Below are 21,448 nucleotides of genomic sequence, written 5' to 3' on the forward strand. Positions count from 1 at the left end.
TACAACACAGTGATGAGAAATGTTTTCAGCTAAAGGGCCATGTCAGAAGCCACTGAAGTCAGATAGGAGAACCCATTAACTTCAGTGGATACTGAATAAGGTATTAGCGTTTTGTCCTAAAGCAGAATTGTAACTCCAGGAGAACAAAGAATCACAGTCCGAATCATCACATGCTCTCATTATTCTCTTCAAGCTATAGTTTTCAAATACCAGTTAGTCCCAACAATTATGTATATAGTCATATTTTTATGTTTTATTACACTGAAAGCTAACATTTAGATAAACAAACATATCCATTAATGCAGTCTCTACTCTGCGAATTTCCTTATTTTGAAGACATCACTCTATTGCTAAGAAAATGAAAGATATGTTACTGCTGTAAAAAGGAAATGTTGCAATGTAGATGGCAGTTTAGGTAGATTACTAAAAGGTAATATAATTCTTAGTTATTTAACAGCTGAACTTACTGCATAGTTTTTACAAAATGGCACATAGTAAAAATATATTACATTATGGTTATGTTCACTTAGCAGTTTTATTCCATGATCAAGAACATTATAGTATAGCGCAAGTATTGAACTTCCATATTTATCATTAGCCATTTGTTTAAATGTATATCACAGTATTTCTTGCTTAGGAAGAACAACAGGTTTTAATGCATTTTCGTTTCTGAATTTTAGTTCCAGGGAGGACTTGGGGTAGCAATGATGAAACACATTTACTTTCAAACTGCACAACATCAAGATACTCCAGATATTTCAAAGCACTTATCATCACTAGAAACAGCTTACCTTCAGTACAAGAAAAAAAATCTTGTTCTGTGAGCAGCTGCCATACTTTCAGACATGTTTCTGACTTTAAGATAATTGACAAATCCTCGAAAGAACAGCAGGAGTCCTGAAAATGTCAGAAATGAACAACATTAAGCACACCAACATTTCAGAGTAGATAATATTCTACATTAATTTTTATTTAAAAAAAATTTAAGAATTTTATATAAGAAACAGTCAGTAAGGCCTGTATGCATTATTCATAAACAAGTTCAAAAGGCAAGTGCTCTGCTTTTAGCATGTAGGTATGATAGATACATCTTTATGGAAGGCTTTTCAAAAATTTTACACTCATTCTGGGTTCAGTTATCACCCACTAAAAGGATTACACGAAAAACATTAAAAAAAAAAAAGAACACATGCACCAAAAATAAGTGCATACTATTTTCAAGTAGAATTCTTAGAAGAAGTTACTACTGTGTTAGAAGAGTGCCTGAACCCCAAAGTGTACTTTGGAAATGTTTAAGATTATAAATGTACTGCTAATCAAGGAGAAAAAAGAAACAAGACTGTACAGACTATTCTAGCAACAAATCAGCAACAAATTATAGTAGATGATGGCTTGAGATTTAGCCATCCAGTAAAATGCACTTTTTCTAACTGAAGAAAATCATTAGTTGATTCAAAGCAGATTACTCAACATGTGTTATGACTACGTTTACTATGCTCACCTCTACATTTTAAATGATATTTAAATATTTAAATTTAGCCATGTTTGAAAGAATACTTCAGCTCTAACAATTTACTGAACTACTATAAGAACAAGAGATATAGAATTGTCACATACAAGTTACAGTTGTACCAAAGGAAATCACTCACATACATTGTTAACATCATTCTGTCCTTTGAGAGATTCACTGGACATTTGAACACGCACATGCAGGGGCGGGGAACACCACCCCACACACCCCACAATGTTGCATAAAGGACACAGCTCTTAGATCTATTCTTCTTTTGCTGAGTAAACTTCAGCAAGCTATTCTACCTCTATTGGTAGGATTAATCTGCCCAGAAAGTTAGGTCTCTAAATCCAAATTTCACATGTGGACACAGAAATCTAGAGGGACATTCTTCTCATCCTAGAATAGGTAAGGGGCATTGCCCAGAGCAGGTCCTTCCCTGTCCCTGGATAGTGACGGCCTGCTGCCAGTGTCTCAGGCCTAGAAAACTCAAATTCACATCTTCAAGGCAGGCCAGAAGAATACACGTAATATTTCTAATTTCAGACAAACAAATGCTATCCGTTTGACAACTCATTTTTAATTCTGACACACATCAGGAAAGTGTAATAAGTTTAAAGTATTATTAAATGTTTTAAAAAAATAAAGAATACAGTCCCTAACATTTAAAATGCTTAACCATTCAAGATTGATTTAGACATTGGCAAATAAAATCCTTGTACTTTCTAATAGCACATCTGTACGGTGTCTGCTCTTGGAGAAAATAAAACATTAGTTAAGATCAATTCATAGTTTGATACAGATTGGGAAAGCCTATGTTTAAGTTGACCATGCATCTTTAGGATCAGCTTGCTTCTTAAATATAGTCAGAAAATGAAGTTAACCATATATGAATCTGAGCTAGATAACTCAATACCATGTGCATCATCACTACACAGGAATTAGATTCATTTATATTTAAGGACAATGTAGCTGCCCTGAAGATATGTACACATGCATATATACATGTATGCATATAACAGATCCCAAATATTCAAATGAAAATCTAAACTAAAGCTTAACGAGATTAACAAAGGATTTCTTCCTTTGCTCTTGCATCCTAATTAACTATCTCTGTCTCAATGGTTACACGGATATTTTGCTATTTGATGCATTTTTTCTTTCTGTTGTCCTTGCCAGGACCTTGTTCCCTGCCGCTGCCCCATTCTCATTTCTTATCCAAATGTTTGTTTGTCTATTTTTTTAATTTTCTTTTTTAAACCAAAGCCTCATTAGGGCACAAAAAGCCAGACAATGTTCCACTAACAGCTGGATCTTTGACCTAAGCAAAATACATTGTGGTGATTAAGGTGAATTCTACATGGAGGAGAAAGTAGTAAGATCTGGATCCGAAGTCTACTGCCAAAGCTGCTAGCCAGATATTAGCAGGGATATTCCCAGGTTCAGCTGAAAAAACAGCTTAAACGGCAAAAGGTGAGTAGGCAGCTTTCAAAATGCCTGAAAGCATATTTTTTGCATTACACAGATTGGAAAGCCTATCCAAGTTCAATCTATATTTTATATTCCCCCTTTGGGGATGGGGAGTGAGCAAGTTTCCACTGTGCTCCTCAAAAAGAAATACTGGCAAACATTTAAATTTAAAAATTAGAATTGTCTCTCTCTTCAATTTGTTCACTGTATATCACAGCTCTTTGGAAGCAGACCATTTCACTTTTCCATAGAGTGTGAGCACATTTTTCCAGGCTCTAAAAGAGAAGAAGGGAGCAGAAACAGATAAGTGGATACTACAGGAGAGAAAAGATAACAGGTAGGCTCAAGCATGTCAATGGACTATCCAAAAGACAAAGAATCAAATTCAGTTTATTCATGTTTAAAAAAACATAGCATATCCTACTTAGCATATTCTAATTGGAAAGTTGTCTGAAACACAGAGATAAAGATTTGTTTGACAGAAACCCCGTGACTTGATAATGTTCTTTCTTTCATGTCCTACTAAGTAGTTCTAGTGGGATAAACTCTTCTATAGCATTCTAGTAACCTCAGTGTATTCATTCCTTAGTTTAAAATTATTGATCACATATTTCAATGAAAATATTTGTAAGACTTGCTGGATATGTATTGCATACTTAATATGCCTTGGAATGAAAGGCACCATGATAAGCTTTGTCAGTTGACATAAAAGAAAGAAAATCATCAAATAGGCAAAGCTGAAAATAAGGCTTTCTGAAATGTAAGTGGCCTAGCTTCTGAATGAGCCAAGTGCCCCAGAAGACAAATAAAAAAGAGAAACTACAAATGCACAGCCCTGACAGATAGGGTGGAGGAAGATGTTAGGGGAAGAACACACTACTTTTATGCAAGTGAAAGTGTCAAACCCCAGTTTCAGGCACCACAAAAGGCGTGTTTTAATTAAAAAGTTTATCTGGAGATGTCTGCATGTGTAAAGAGTCATTTCGTTTGCTACTTGAATGCAGTCACCTCAGAGTAGGAGGGTATTCAAGGAGACTGGTTCTGTGAAGTGTTAAACATTTGTAGTTTCTGTATACTTCAAGCAACAAAGTGCATAACAGTAGAGCAAAATGAGATTTAAGAAGTCTGACAAACGCTCTCAAGCATTATTAAAAGGAAGATAAAGAAATATTCAGACAACTTTGCTATTTATCCCACAAGTAAAGACAGAAATCTTAAATAATCACAAACAAGATCTCAGTTTTTATAATTTACTCAACATTCATTCTAACATTTACTCTTTAGTTATTAGCTCAATTGACTTGAAGGAAAGACTGCCACCTACTGAAACAGCAACAGTTTACTAAGTTTCCAGGGACAGAAGATAAAATGGATAGCAGCATTCATCACTAGTAACAGTACACGGTTTCAGATTTCATATTCAAATCATAAAATTTACACTAGGAAAAAGGTATAATAGTTGAGGTTTTGTACATCATAATTAAAAATAGAGAGAAGAACAGAAGCAGAAGTGCATAAAACTTTGAATCTAGGCAGACAGACTGTTTTTTTAAAGAAGAGAACTGACGTCATGGAAGCACTGTGATCAGAAAGCATGAAGCCATTCTCTTGTCTGACTGAGTAACTACTAATGCAGTATGCATTTCAAAGGACTGGAAAAGGCCATTTCATGACCTGTATACAAGACAACAGACTCCACCTTCCTAGGATCAGTCACATTTCCTAAAATGTAAACTCTGCCATACAAGTTTGCGTTTATAAACATCAGATATCACTCACTTTTACTATTTTTCCACATAAAGCCTAGAAGGTTCTTAAGACAGTTGTGTATAACTGTTTCCACACAGTTTTTGTAAAAAAAATAAAAGTTACAAGTCTCAAATATGTACAAAATTATATAAGCAGAAGAAAAATTCGGAGTTAAAGGTTAATTGAATAGTCTGCAGTTCACACAACACCACAGTACTAACCAATAATCTGGTAAATGCTAAGGAAATAAAAGCAACATAGAAAACTACCAATTGCTATATGTATATATACACCAAAATATAAATGTTTTCATCTGCCACTTACCAAGTACAAGAAATATCCACCAAAGCCAGTACTGTCCATTGAAATATCCAGTAAAGTAATCTGAGAACTGAAATACATTCACAAGTCTTAACTTGAGTAAGATAGGTGATTAAGACATATTTAATGTCTATTTAAATACAGAAAGGATAGAGGAAAAAGCAATTTCGAACAAAAATAACATATTAGGGTAAAATACAAAACTGATATTTGCGCAGCAATAGCCTACACCTGACACCGGCAGCATTATTTGTCTTCTTCAGCAAAGTTATTTCAAATCCTCTAAAAAACACTTAGTTAGATACTTGCCAGAATCATCTGACATTTTCTATTACAAAGAATCACCGCTGTTGATTTTTTTGCCCAATGTCTGTCATCCCAAACACATTACAGCAGCCTGCTGCTTTAGATATTAACACCAGAAGCCACATTAGTTTAATCTTATCAGACAGGGATGTTCTGCTGACCTCTCAAAAGAGGAGCTTTTGACCTTCTGTATACCCCCTACTGTTAATCGCTGCCAAGAATACCAGCCCCATAAAGACCTCCAACTCATTAAAGTCTTTTCATTTTCAAACCAGTATTCAATTCCCAGCAGTGAGCTGAACGCAGCTAAATGAACCTTGAAGCAGCATTTCAGCTGTTCCTGTTAGTGACCATGGTAGACAGTTTTGTCCTCTCTGTGATGTGGGAGGCAGCTGGAGGGCAGGGTGTGATGGTATGAGACAGGTATCTTTGCCTTTACCAGACTCCAGACTGCATGCTCCACTGATAAAAAGGCTAATCAAATGTCTCCAAAGTTCACATTGGAAACAGGAATAGCGAGATGTGTGAAAAGTTGCCAGAAGGAATAAAATAACCCGTTTAGTAGCAGCTACACTTCCCATCCTGCTATCACATATAATGCATCCTGCCACAGTACTTGCCCATTTGTCATTTCTAGCACATTTCAGTAGTGTCAACCAGGAGAATGCCTGAATTACACAATGCTTCCTCTAAAAAGAGGATACTGGGCCACACCTTCAATTAGATAAACATCAGTGCCATTTAATGAATTTTAGATGACAACAGAGCATAATTCATTCTTTTTTTCCCCCTCAAGTAACTGACTGTGTATAGAGATCCACAGATATTTTCTCCATAATAAAGTCAGATCACGCGCATTCTTTAAAGGCCTAATTCTGTACTCACATTAATTTCTATGAGCAATTAAAGAAAAATAAAATTAAAAAAAGTCAAGCAACGGAATTGCTAAATTGAATTAAAATAACTAGTACTTATATTATTCCAACATAAATATTAATATTTCGATCATCCAGCAGAGAAAGGATTTTGTATTTTAATGGTTCATTAAAATAGCAGATGAATGCTTGATTCCCAAGAATTTCACAGCATTACTAAAATCCTATCTCACGTTATAGTTAATATTTTAAAATTCTCTAAACACATCTAACAATCCATTTTCTTTTAAATTCCTAATTCCATTTAATTGGGAAGAAGATTTATTAAAATCAGCAATCAAGCACTGGTCTATGTGTATACTCTCACACTTTCTTTAGGCAAAGGAAATCATTGTTGCAGAATTGCCAACAGTAAAATTACACTTTTATCAGTTTCTACCGGAGGGGAGGGGGAAGGGGGGCACCTAACAGAGAGAGATTATACATGAACTAGGATTGTTTAGACACTACTGCACTTCATACCATTGACCCTAAGTGAGAAAGGGTGACACAAGCCTTCTGAAGTGTGAAGCAAAGCGACAGAATAATTTAACGCACGTACACACACGCACAACACCAATTAGACAAAATTGTCAATATACACCCAATGAACTTTTTGGGTTATTTTCTCTTTGAACAGGGGGACAACACAGAGAAATGATAATCTTTGCTATGAAAAAAGTAGCCCTGAGGTCCTGAATTGGTCAGCTCTAGTATTTTAAATTTGCAAGAGATTATATATTAGAATTTAAATATCAGTTACAACACAGCAATTCTTCAAGAAAGCTTAGAATACACTAATTTGGAGGTTTGTTATAAGAAAAGAACACATTCCTGTCTGTTTGACAATTATAAAACTGTCGCAATGAGTAAGTTCTGTCCTCCGCTTAGTATGCCTCAAGGAAACTTGAAAATAACCCCAATGGATGTATAGTTGAAAAACTCACGTCATCTCCCCTATTAAGACAAATTCTAGTCCAATCCCTGAATTCCAGTCAAATACACCAGAATCACCTCTGGTTCAGGAGAATTCCTCTGCCCTCAGGAACCCAAACACCCACCCTCAGCTCTAACAAGGATGCAGGGCACGTCCAGGAAGGAACAATCTCTTCTCTACAATCTGTTTGATTTTGACATTATTTAGTATACACGTACCTTATAGGGAGAATGTATCAGATTTTCCAAGAGAGAATAATTTAGCAAAACACTTCTGAAATGTTCTTCTGCTAAGTAGAGCCATTTACAGTTGTTCACATATGACAGTATTTCTGAATAGTACCAAAACTATATTGGTACTTTCTCCATTTTTTTCTGTATGCTTTTAAATATTTGTTCTAAGAATGAGTAACTCCAAATTTATTTTAGTGAAAATAGGAATGTAAAATGATAAATCAGATAAAAATAATCTAAGCTTTATTAGTAAGTATATAGAAAGAAAATTCTCTAATGAAATGGAAAGTTAGAGCAAATTCTAGGCATTTTTAAGTTTTTTAGTATACTAGAATTTTTAAATATACTGTGCTTTTAAAAAATTCCATCATTACCTATTCTTAAATAGATTTCTATGCTTTCAGTTTACAGACAAAAAAAGCCCATACAGTGTAAAATCAAGAAACATACCCGCACAATGAGAATCCATTTGATCAGGGAGAGACCAAATCCACAGATTGCACCATACCTTCCAGCTATGGTATTTGTTATACAGAAGGATAAACAAAATCCAATCCAGTTGAAAATAAATGCCACTACAAAATAAAAGAAACAGTAGCTTCTGTTAATCTGCATAGCTAGATAAACAGACTTGGCATTAGTTTCACTTATAAACTAGTAAGTACATGCTTACACAGTCAGAAGTTCCCTTCTGATAATTCAAGCTTTCAGAAATTTAGTTTGAATACAGATATTCCCAACGGTGTATTCACTTAATAATAAAGCAAATGGTAATTAGGTGGAATCTACTGCTTTAAATAAGAACATTCCAAAAATAAAGTATTGCATTGCTACTGAAATGTGACTAGATGATACTAGACAAGAAGGGTAATGCAAACAAAGGACTACAACACATAAGATTCGACTTAAAACAAAGAAAAAACCATGCTACCCTTTTATAGCCAAGATTATAGTTATTATGCCTACATACATCCATATATCAAGGCTGCATATTCAGTTTTACCTAGCTTGGATAGAACAGAATGAAAGTATGTGATCTTGTTCTGTAAACACATTATAGAAATGAAGATAAGTTGAGAAGCTGATGTTTAATTGATTACTGTCTTCTCTTTTACAAGATCTGTGTACAAACACCTGATATCAAAAATCTTAGAAGTTTTACGCAAAAGCGTAAGAAATCAAGCAATCAAAGGACATTGTGTATAACTACTTCTATAACTCATTAATGATCTTACACAACTCAGTTTTACAATTTAAATTTTCATATCTGCACATGTAGTTGGCAAACAACAATAATATCTGTATTGACTGCAGTTTGAGTAGACTAGAGCAAAGCGTGGGAATCCTGATTAGGTGATGTCCCAGTCACAGTTAAGTGAGGGCAACCTAAAACAAAAAAATTGGTATATGCTAGGTGGTGGGGGGAGAGACAGCTATTCAATTAATAAGAATATTTTATTCTGTACATTCAGATATCTCTCCAAAATAGAAGAAAAGCATTTTACATTTGAGAAAGCTTGGATAAATTGTTCTGAAAGTAGGATCTCCCTTTTTAAAGTAAGCTCTTTAAACTCATCCTACTGTTAATTTTACAAACTTCAGTACTTAGCTCTATAATAAGTCTCTGCTCCTGTAACAGCATAGCAATTTACTGCACTCCCTTTCTCCATGCTACTCACACTACTTAGAGCGACTTTGATAATGGCTGCAATGATAGGTGCACTAAAAAAGTGAGAAGACAGACATTTTTCTAATGGACTATGCATACCAGAGGAATCCCTAGGATATTTAAGATTTTTAAGGTTATATTAAAAAAAAAAAAAAAAAATTAAGGATTTGTATACCACCTGAACTCAGTTATGCATTACACAATTTATATTTTCCTCATATCATAAGATATAGGAGGGCCTGTCCAGGAACATTCTGTTAGTCATGCAAGTTCTCAGAGCTTCGTGGCCCACATTGCATCTGGTAAGAATAACCAAAAATAATTTGTGAACTTCCTGTCCGCCCTAAGCGTTGAGACATCATGGCAATAAAAGGTGTCCATAATTTTCATCCCTATATTGCTCTAGAGAAGGCATAGCACAAGTTTCTTCCCAAAGTTGAAGGAAAAAAGAGAATGGGAAGGGCAGGGGAGAGACTAGTAAAATGAAATATATATCTACTACACATAGACGACTTAGTCACTGTACGAGTTTCCTGCTGCTACTAACACAGCCCTTCACTTTTGGCCTGCATCCAGTCAAAATTTAAATGATGCTGTTCAGCTATTAAGGAAACTACCTAAAGTCTGATGAGTTGCTACTATCACATCTTGATTTTAATTTAAAACGCATTCCTTACTTCTATTTGCTCATCCTCTTTACACAATTAGCTCTTACATTCTTTTTTTAGACTTTTCCTGTAAGACTAAACATTTTGCAACAAGAACTGTTTTCTGTCCCAGAGATCACTACCCTTTACACTCATATTTGATGCACATCTTTCAACTATTGTCCTCTTCCCTTTAATAAATTCAAGACTTTTAGTTGAAACTCAGGCTGAGTGCAATGGAACAATGCTGTCACTATTTCTTTACTACTCTAACAATAGGCAGACAAGTGGGACTGATAAAAATAAGCCTTTTAGTCGTATACTTTCCTGCAGTGATGACAAGAGGAGGAAATGAAAGGGAAGGAACAGTTTACAATTTAGCCTAGAACTGTTCTCCTTAAAGTGTTAAATGTGGCCTTTTTTTTTTTTTCCCCCGGAAAAAAAAAATAGAGAATACATATGTGTAAGTGCATGTTAATATAATTCACATAAAGAGAACACAGTCATTAGGGCAGCTCTTAAACACATCAGAATTCATAATGAACATGGAGGAAGAAGTTGCTTGATAGTGGTAGGGAACTGACTGATGGACTTTTTATTAAAAAACCCGCTTGATATCTAATGCAGTGGTCACAATAAGTATGGTGTACTTACATTTCACTTTACAGTTTGCAATAAAATAATACCAGTTGAAATACAAAAAACACAGGATATTCCAAACGTTGCAAGTCTAACATGTGTGTAATCTGTCCATGAAAACAAGGATACCCTCGAGTTATTTCCACACCCAAAACCTTCTTGAGGAACAGTGGTCAGCATAGGCTTTTTTTTAATACAAAAAAAAAAAATCAAAGTTTGAAATCAAAAATTTTTATCCATCTGCTACTCCAAAGAAGTTGGAGTAAAATAATTTAACCGGCAAACAAGCTTACATTTGTTACTGTTTTGCATTCTGCATTCTCTAACTACAGGGAAAGGCAAAGATTTCATATGAAGACGTACTTTGTCATAACTAGTTTATTAACACCTGTTAACACTGCCTCTTTCCAAAAAAGCATTCATAACACTTGACAGAGAACAAACCTGTGCTTACTTTTTTTTCAATGCTCATTAAATTGCAAATATTGATGCATCTTTTCACTCTATTCCCACAATTTACAGTAAACAAAGGAAAATCTAGTTTATCGCTACGTTAAACAGTGTTATATACATATAGGTTTTTTAATGCATTGCAATACATTGCAATATGCAACAATAATTACAGCTATATTAGAATTAATCTATTTTTTCCTCCATGATTATTTTGTTCCACTTGCTGATTTTTTTGACTTGGTTTTCTACAGCCACACATTAATTACTTGTCTTAAGTTTATATGCAGTACCATGAAAACCTACTAGTAAAACTGATCTGAAGACCTGTGCTGGTTTCAAATTTTAGCCATGGCTCAAGGCTGTGCAAACTAATGGCAGCTATATAAACAAAATCCAACCATGACCACTTACATCCTTTATTCTCTGACTTGTCTGTCCCATGACTTTCTTTTCCCAATTTTTTAATACCAAGGAAACACCAGAGAGCAAAAAGTTTCACAGCTGGCATAAGCATACTGCAATAAATAATATTTTTCAACTCTTCATGCCCTACCATAAATTATTCTTCCTAGTGCTATGTAGAATTTATTCCGTTCTTGGACTGGGACACATTTTTCCTCCCTTCTGAAGGCCCCACCTAAAGTCTAATAATGATCAATAGGATGCTATGAACTTCAACAGACAACTTTGGATCAGATTCTAAATAGATTTCTTATTCTAGCAGTAAAATTACTATAAAAATACCTTAAGATTTAAGAGCCTGGTATTTGGTTTCAAACTTCTGTAGTATATTGTGTTATCTTCTAAACGGAGTCTAAAATATGAACTAGCAGAAAGATTTAGAAAGAATCCCTTTAATATGAATGTTTGGAGTAGAAATTGCACCCATGAACCTGCATCCCCATATGTATGGGAGAAAGAGAAGATATAGACATCTCCGTAAAGGAGACAACTGCTTAACTGAACTTTTTCATCAGAAATACCCCCACCTTATGGATCTGACATTTTCACATGAAAAAAACAAATTTAAGTATTTTGAATGTCCAAAGAAACTCAAGCTATTTGCTTTTACTCACAGAAAACACAAATTATTTTTTCTGAAAGGAAGAGAATATCTCAGAAAACAGCGTGCTTCTTTCTAAAATCATATGTCATTAATAGTGTATTTAAAAGCTGGATATGAAACGCTGCAATTTCCTTCCATTTACCTACTGCGCGTCCATCAGCCTTAGAACAGTAACATTCTGCACGTCTCTGACTATTCCCAAATGGAATGAAAAACCTCAGTATCTAGGATTTTATTTTCTTAAAATACCTACAAGTAGTTTAATAAAAACCTCTCACTGTTTTTTAATAAGGCTACCGCGATATGGCAAAACCGAATTAAGCGGGGGGAGGTACATCTGAGTCAGAGAAAACAGGGCTGAAAGCGTTCCACAAGAAGTCATATGTTTCATTTCACTGTTTGAAAGCAGAATTAGCTATACCCACGCTATTCCTAAGAGCGTCTAATTTGTTTTTCTACTCCGCAATGAAAGCTCTATGCTTCCTTAAAGCCCAACTGGAAGCTTCCTTGTTCCAATTATTTTTTATTACATCCAATATGCACGGAGAAACTCAATTTCTCTCTACAAAGAGAAAGAACTTAGGTGACTGCATATGAAGGTCAGCCAGGCTCCCCTGATAATCAGAGGGAAACATACATTTCCAAAATGGTTCCTTTATCTCCTTCCAACAAAGGCAATTTCGGTCAGATGACTTCCCCTCAACCCCTCTTGCATGACTAAGGGAAACCTGTATAACGATCATACTGCAGACATCTAGAAGTCAGGTTTTGTAAATCCACAGGAAATTCAGAGCATGATCACATAGTATTTTTCAGGAAGCACGCAATAGGAGGCTTCCTGAAAGCCTCCAAGCTCACTCTGAGCTTGCACTACAACTCTGCCTCTCAACTTAAGTAGGTATCTTGATATATATTAAAATTCCAAGTAGATACCCTAGCTTGTACACACTTTGTTTACTTTTTGAAGCATCTACTAGCTTTGAAAACTGTGTGAACATTAGCTTGCAAATTTTACTATGGATATTATCTGTTCTAATACAGCATCTGGAGAGAACGTACATTAACTTTTCTCCACATTCTGAATTTTATTGGTGTGAATTGTACTCACAACGTTTCAAATTGATATCTTGGCAATTTAAAAGAACAAATTAGATCTCCAGATGAGAACTTAAACTTCAGCTGACTGATAAAAAAAGTTTTCTCCCTTCCTTCTTCCTCTGAAGTGATGATTAACCCTTCTGAGAAGTTCAAATTAATTTTTTTTTTTTTGGATATAAAGAGATAATCTTAGTTTTGGACAGCCCAAAACTGCGTGTAATTTCAAAAATCTAGAAGAGCTCTGCAATCCTTCTGGGGTCCACAGGTGAAAAGGCTGGTTTATATTCTAATGCACTAGTTTTATATAAGAGAAAACATTAGATGAACAAATAGCAATCAGATAGGGGTTGAAGATTTCTGTTATGGGCAGACTAAGCACAAGAAATAAATCTGTTTGGGCACAACAGTTACTTGCTGTATCACCATTAAAGCTGTATACAAAATGGAAAGAAAAAGCTCAAAATTTCCACTTTTTCTGTTTTCTGTTGTGTATATAAAAAGTCATTCTTTCTAAGAAAGTTTTCTACTAAGTGCTTCCTGTTGCATTATGAAAAGTTTACACTATGCTGTATATGGCATATCTGACTTTAAAGTACATAACAGATAAATTATATTAACCGGTCTGACAGAGCAATTTGCTGACTTTGGTCTAATATATTCATTTATTTAAAGGTAGAAGCTGACAAACACCAGATTTTCCCACACACCAACACAACCAAGGACTTGAAAAGCAAGATCAGTTTCTGAATGTATATGATTTCACTGCATATTATAGATAAAATTGATACTTCATTTATACTTAATTGGCTTCCAGATTTTTCCTCTGTTTCTGAATCAAATGCTAAAGCAAAAAACCCACAAAAACCATAGTCATTTTGCAAATGCAGTAAAGACATTAAAATATTTCTTCACATAAAGGGCTTTTATTATTTTCACTGTAGTGACTCATTCTACCCAGTTATGCTACTCACAATAGTACTTTAAAATCTATTTCATACCTAGATAGGAAATAAGTTTATAGATTGTACGCACCAAGCTCTTATCTGTAACTGCACCACTAGGGAGTGTTTTTTTTTTTCTTGAAAAGGAAAAACAAAGCACAACAAAAACACCATCACCACCACCACCACACAAACACATCTCCCAACAACCACCAAAAAACCCACAGACCTGGCCACTAGATGGCCTGTAAGATAACAATTTTATGCAATTTAGGCAGCTACCACTAGATGGTAGCTACATATCATTAGCTGATTGCAATGAACAGAACAGAACAATAAAAAGTTGTTTATATTTCAGTTGAATTAACATAAAAAAAGTTAATTGCACTGTTTTATGTTTAAAATTAAGGCAAAAAGAGCCCCTCGAAGGTCCCTCCCTTGTTCATTAGCTTTATAGTCTTTCTACAAATGCTACACATAATAGTCACAGGAGGAGGTGGGAGAGTGAATTTAGAACAGCTCCTTCTTTTCATTACCCTCTCACTGAAACACAGCTTCTGCCACTGTTTTCCTCCATTTTAACTACATGAAGGAATTTACTGTAGGTTCTCAGTGATCATCCACCTCTGCTTACAGCTTTTAAAAGTACCCTCCATCAAAAGACATCCATTTTTTAATTTCATTTTATTTCTTACTCCCTTAAATAGAATCGGGATTACATACACACACACCCATTTAAGACTGGTCCTTGTTAAACTCATTTTTCATTTAGTTTTCCCATTTCCTAAGAAAAAAATCTCAGAATATTTTAGGTCTGTAATTCCCACAGGGTTTTTATACTAGTTATAAAATGAACACAAATGACCAATAAATTATTTAAATTTCCATGTATAACTGGTATCCATAACAGTCAACATAGACACTAATTAAGCACATGCTTGCCTTAATATCTTGGAATATGTTTAACTTTGAAAGATCCTCATTTTATGTATTTCACTCAAAGGAGAGCAGAGTTAAACAGCCATATAGTCTCAGAATAACAAAGAAAAATTTTGATCTACAGAGAGTTTTTGACAAATATATAAAAAGTGCTTTGGGCAATCAGCCTCAGCTAACAGGCTAAATTAAAAAGAAAATTGCCAGTTTACCCAAGCAAACCTCTCCACTCTTGAAGGTGTGCACAAAGGCTCCGGGCATGCAGTTTTGGCCAACCGTATTTAATTTAGCTTTTGCATAGAATGATTTTCATTACTTGTCTGCTCCTAGACGCAAGCTAATAAGACTTTTTTTCAGCTGATATTTTAGGAATTTAAATATAGTAGAAGCAAAGATCTTTGTCTGAATTTTCACTGCTGACAAGCTATCTGCTTGTCCTCCAAGTGCAGCACCAACGAAGGCCTGAAGCAGGCTCTAGAAGCATGAACAAATTCACAAAATACAGAACCCATATTGATTGAACACAAAAGGTTGTAGCAAATAAGTCGGGGAAGAAAAGGAAAGAGACCAGTTAAGCCAAACTCTCCCCTTCCTCCCCACAAGAACATACCCTTGTCATGGTCCAACTACAGAGAGGTCAGACTACCAACTCACTTTGTCTCTCTGTATATGCATTTGCTGTAAAAGGTACCTGCATACTTTTGTATGCTAAGATGCAAAGCTCAAATTTTCCAAGTATGTTGTACCAAGAAAAAGAACTTTTATGAAAGTTCTATATTCTGCATCTGCAGCAATTAAACAAAGATTGTAAAAGACAAGAAGAACTTGAATAAAGACGAAATCTAAGCTGAAAGGCATAAAGGGGACTTTGGTGGATATCAATCACCTTTCATCCTGATGAACGCTAAAAGAACAGTTGTATTTCCAACAAAAAATTTTCATAAAGGCTGCAAAATGCAGTTTTATTTGGGAAAGGGGAAAATTCCTCAGAAATTAAAGATATACAACGGGGAAAACAGAGGCAGCTTCTTTCTAGAAGTAACTCACAGTGGATAGATCCAACTTTGGTTAATGCAGTACTTAGAAGACGTGTACAGCACACATATAGTGACTTCAGTAAGTGCTAAAGTAGTGTTGGCGATAATCAGAAATCATCTGAAGACTATATATCTTTTAATATGCTAGTGATGAGTTCAACCTGAAAATAAGTAAGTAGTGGCTGGATTTGTTCCACAAATCCACCTACAGCTTTTTAATTCAGTTCAGTAACAAAAGCAACTTTTGTACGGCACATCGTAACTCTCAAATTCTTTCTGTCCAAAAACTGATTGCCAGTTTCTAATCCAGCCTTTAATTAAAGTTGGTAGTCCTTTGGAAAACAGAATTTCCCAATTCACAGTTCACAGTGTTGCTATGCTTCAGAATACTTACTGTGATTTTGTTTTGTTCCCTTATCTGTGATAGGTGTCTGACAACTGGAAAAAAAAGGGCAACATACTTTCTACTTCTGGAACAGGAAGTGTTTATATCTGTGTACAGGTAAAAAAAATCCATCTGTTACAGTAAATTACTGCAGTTTATCACAGCTGTCTTACAGTCCATAGAAACAAGGTACAATTAAGATATACCTCAATAGGTCTGGGATATAAGATCACTTACTGAAAAATGCCAACATGAAGATGCCATCATTGCCCACTCTAAGCTGATCTGCATCACTGAAATCATCCCGTGGTGGATACTCTTCTTCCTGGATTTACAGGTTAGTGATAATTTAGTGAAAAGTTTATTTTAGAGTAACTATCTGTAGGTTTAAAGTATTAATTATGTTTCTAACGCTAGGAGAGAATTGACATTTCTGTAACAGGTCCACATAAGGGACTTTTAAAAGAAACATAATTCACATCCTCTAAATCAAGTCTTGCTTACACTGAAGATATGTACATATTGTACATTCATCTTAAATGAAACTAGAAATTATTTCAGACATTCTTTACAATCAAAACAAATCTCTTTCATTGCTATACTGCTCATATCTTAATATGCAGCCAAGTAATTAAATACTTTTTAGAAAGAATGATCTCACTTTTTTTTTTCCTCTGAAAGGCAAGCCTTTTTATTGTTTCACAAACTACAGGATAAAATTTTAGAATAAGGTTAGTATCTTAAAACAAGTTGCTGATGCAACAACACAGCACTAACCAGTTCTGCTATCCTTTAATTCACGGTAGGACACATACAAAGAAAAGAAAGCGTCTACTGACACTAGAGGGCGCAAGCACATCAAAAGTGTTCACAAGTCTTCCCAACTCAAAAATCATAATACTTCAAGTCAAACAAAATTAGACAGATGTCAGTCAAAATAATCTAAAGGTTTCTCCTGTCATGTTAAAATATTAGATTTTAAAATACTGAAAGTATGGGTTTATTTTGTTTCTCAATACTTTATTTTCAACAGGACTTGGTAGATCTTACAAATAAAGTTCTATGCAGAACTAAGACATCACAATAACCGTAGCCTTGGAAAAAAACAAATTTTCATGAGAGCATTTACTAAAGACAGCCTGAAAGAAACTGTAAAATCAATTAGAAACATCAAATTTTACAGTGCAGTGAAAAACAGTAAAGTGAACAACAGCAGAACAACATAGGATGATTCAAGTAAAGTAGTGCAGTCAGTAACAGTAATAATATGATATAGATAAAAGCATGAGTAACATTCTTTCACTTTTCCTATAATTTTTTCTCCATTTAATCATAATGGATTAGAATTGTGATAAGTGCTCTATAAAAAACCTAATTCAAGGCAGATTCATCAAAATGAGATTTATTTAGCTTTTTTTCCCCACAGCAAATAATTACTACTGAAGCAGCATAGTTCTGATTTTAACACCTTATTCAGTTGATGTATATCATACGTTATTTTGTGTATTGAGTTCATAACTGAAAGGACATTAAAACAATCACAATCATCTGTCATGTGAATGACATGTTTGCTCATCTTTGTAAGCATAATAGAATAATTTACCAGGGGACAATGATTATAACTAACTATGTGCTAGAACAAACTGTGCCCAAGTGAAGGTGGCTAGCGCTGCCCTTCATACCATGTGCATGAAATTCCAGCTGCTCTTTCATTTCAGATTAATAAACCAGGACTCTATATCAGATAAATTACTTCAAAAACATTGCCATTCACGCAGATAATTCAAATGAAAATACAAAAAAAAAAGGGCTGCAGCAATCTCAAGAGGCTGTAATTCAACTCTACATAACTTCAGATATCCCTAAATGGTGATCTTAGGTGAATACGAAAGCATTAGTTTATTTAGTATAACTTTGCTGCAGCTTCAATATTGATGGGGGAGGGAGGCTGAAAATGCGTTAAACAAAAGGCTACATTTGAATGTGCTCATCTCCAAAATGCATGCCTCAAGTTCCTTTTTTCGAGTTAGGACAACAAAAAAATATTTTCAATTGAAATTTCAGAAGGACTATAAAATCTCTTAAACAGAACAAGTTTTTCCACTCTTTTGAACTGACTGGTAACTACTCCACTTCCTACTGGCATGTCTGTATCAGTTAGGGAGCTACTCTTTATACAAAATATTTCTTCAGAAAAATAAAATTTTGCTCAATTACAGCAACAAGTTTAACAGGTTTCTCTATGTGCACATTCCTAAGGCTTACATGTGTAAGAAACACAAATCAATATATAACCCTGGAACATGTGAGCAAAGATTTGCAAGTAGGCACTTTTGTAGTAAGTGTAAACAAATTGTAATTTATCATATTCTATATCAAAGGGGAGTTATATTAAACTAAGTCTTACTGTCTTCAAACACTGGCATACTGAAGTTATCAGAATCTTTAAGAATGATGAAATAGGGTTTTCTACCTTCAAATCATATTCAAATTAAATTTCTAGGTACATCCACCATTTAGTACGATATGGTTTTATGCTCACAGTCCTGCAGATGGGAGATACCAATGGACCACTGGTCATGCCCCACAAGTGTAGGCTATGCTTCACAAGACAGTGTTCTTGTTTGAGCTAATTAGTATCAACTGGAACAATTTTTCTTCCCATACAGTTCTTTGCCACCTTTTTGGTCACTTTTTATGAGGTTATACAGAATGACTGCCCTCTCAGCTGCTGCTCAGAACTAAACATAACTTCATAGTAATTGTTCTGTTAGATATTAATGACATTGTTCTCAATTAGAATAATTATTTGAATATATATACACATATACATACAACACATGTAAATTACTAAAACATGTGATAATGTTTCAAGATTATATTGATTCTTATATATATTGAATCTTATATTGATTTTTGATAGTTAGCCATGTTAACAATTGTGGACGATTCTTCTAACCGCTAAATGCGTGACGAAATCTGTGTACTTTTCTGATGACCAGAGCAACAGCTACACAGCAAAATACATTATCAGCATAAATGCATGTCGCACATTAACTTCTCTGAGCAAAATAGCATCAAGTTGCAAACAGCATGTATTGAAGTTGAACCTATTAACTTCTCTGAACTACAGTAGCTATTCTATGAAAACAGGGTTGTTTTCTTCCCCAAGACTTTTAAAGTTCTTTCAAACTGAAACCTAGCATGGCATATAGTGAGATGACCACCTTTAATCAAAGAAAGGATCAGAGTTTTCAGAAAACCCTTGAATAACTAAACTGGTCTAACTCTGTGCAATAGAGATGATTTACAGAGAAACACTTCCCTAAGAAAAGGGTCAAATTAGTTAATAAAACTCATTAATGATACTTACAGCATATAAAACAATACTGAGAAGTCAATGGTTGGAAGGAGGGGTTGGGGCAGGGGGAAGACATGAAGAACCCCAGCAGCATTTGCTTGCCAGCAGGAAAATTCATAAAGTCTAAACTAGAGAGAACTATACCATACCTCTGGAGGACTGAGGAATATTTCATCAAACAGACTCCTAGACTCCCTAAACTGGGCGTGCTAAGCATGTAAAACAGAAAAACATAAGACAAATGCATCTAAAGAAGAGCATTAAGTAAAAGCCATTTATTACAACATACAAACAAATCATTTAACCGTTAAAAATGTTTTTGACCATTTAAATAACCTTTCAAAACTGACCTTGAGAATTTGAAGACATCAAAAGTCAGGTAAATAATGCTACCAGTACTGATGACAAAGGTTTGTTACAGTTTCTTTGATATGTTGAGCTTACTGGGAGCCTTTGAGAGAAATGCATGTTTACACTCCATTGTTTTAAGACAAACTTAGCAAAGGACTACAGTTGAGTACTGAAAGTGTCAGTAAACGCTAAGTTTAGATTGTTCTCAAAATCTATGGAGGCAGAGACTATGACAGAGTAATAAGATGGCGTTAATTTTTTTCTTAAGATTCCTACCTCATGAAGAAAAAGAAAAGGATGGAAGTGGTTCATTAAATGTGTTGTCATTTTATACGTTTTTCCTCTTTTGCTCAATGAATAGCTTTTTGGTCTGCTTTACTGCACACTTTAGAATATACCATGAAATAATTTTCAGCTTCTTCATAGGTCACTCAATGCATCCTCAGGGCATTCAATTTTTTGCAACTGTTAACACTACTGCAGTGAAGGGGAAATACTCCCCATAGTTTACATGTAAGTTAAAGGCATATGTCATAGCAGAGTTCACATATATATCTTCAAAGCACTAATTTTGTAAGGCTGAAAACTCAAAACCTACTTGCCACATACAGTATGTATATGCTTTGAAAACCGTAAAACACTTCTGACTGTTTGCAGCTGTCACTTTTTGTGATCTCAAACATAATGAAAGTGAGAAAAAAATTAGATATTAGTAATGCAAAGTTTAAGTGATTTATCTGTTCTCCCATGCATATTTAGAGCTAAGAATCGCAATTATTCCTCTCAGGATGGCAAACCACCACTTTAACCATAAAATGACTTTTTTCTTTTTCCAGGTATCTCCTACATTGAGATAGTCTTACTACATAGCCTTAGCTGACCCCAGTGTATGTCTATCATAGGTACTACATAAGTAGGGGTTCTGCGGAAATACCATTTGCTCAGGTAATTAAAATAGCATCAAATAAAACTGCACTGGCACATAAAACTAATATCATCTACAAAACAAAAACTCTGCACTGGCTTATCCTACTTTTTTCCAAAGCTTAACTTTGCAACCTTAATATAGTTTCTTTAATATAGCTTGGAGGGCTGGTCTTCTTTCATTTTCTCTTTTTTAAACAAAAGCAAGGTGAGCAAAAATCTTATCAAACTTGAGACACCTAGCAGCCAGTAGGACTGTGACTTTTAGATACATTGAGTAGACTTCTGCCACTAACTTCATAATACCTTACGTCTACAGCCTTAGGGAACAGCTGCACTTTTCGGGAATGATGTTTGTCCCCACTGATTTTTCAGAAGTAGGTTGTTTTTGTGCTGTCAACACCTAGTTCCTGAATTTTGAGTTCTACTGTATGTTTTGGAAAAGCACGTATACGGACAGACTTTATGTAAAAGGTGGTTTAACATTTTGCCATCATATCC

The 21,448-nt window shown here is 34.8% G+C and overlaps 1 protein-coding gene across 4 annotated transcripts in view; it reads right to left on the reverse strand.

The window, feature by feature from the left end:
- NDFIP2 (Nedd4 family interacting protein 2) overlaps window positions 1-21,448 on the reverse strand; it is a 75,026-nt gene that overhangs the window by 29,645 nt on the left and 23,933 nt on the right. For 2 of the 4 annotated variants that reach the window (XM_068929305.1, XM_068929296.1), the window contains exons 4-8: window positions 19,822-19,881; window positions 16,549-16,636; window positions 7,891-8,015; window positions 5,054-5,120; window positions 792-897 (exon numbers count right to left, since the gene is read on the reverse strand). In XM_068929305.1, coding sequence (XP_068785406.1) covers window positions 794-897; window positions 5,054-5,120; window positions 7,891-8,015; window positions 16,549-16,636; window positions 19,822-19,881 — 444 coding nt within the window. In that variant the 3' untranslated portion in view covers window positions 792-793. The remainder of the gene's footprint in view (window positions 1-791; window positions 898-5,053; window positions 5,121-7,890; window positions 8,016-16,548; window positions 16,637-19,821; window positions 19,882-21,448) is intronic. The other 2 variants (XM_068929319.1, XM_068929313.1) reach the window with 1 other exon arrangement.

The sequence above is a fragment of the Struthio camelus genome, chromosome 1 (assembly GCF_040807025.1).
Source record: "Struthio camelus isolate bStrCam1 chromosome 1, bStrCam1.hap1, whole genome shotgun sequence".
NCBI classification, from domain to species: Eukaryota; Metazoa; Chordata; class Aves; order Struthioniformes; family Struthionidae; genus Struthio; species Struthio camelus.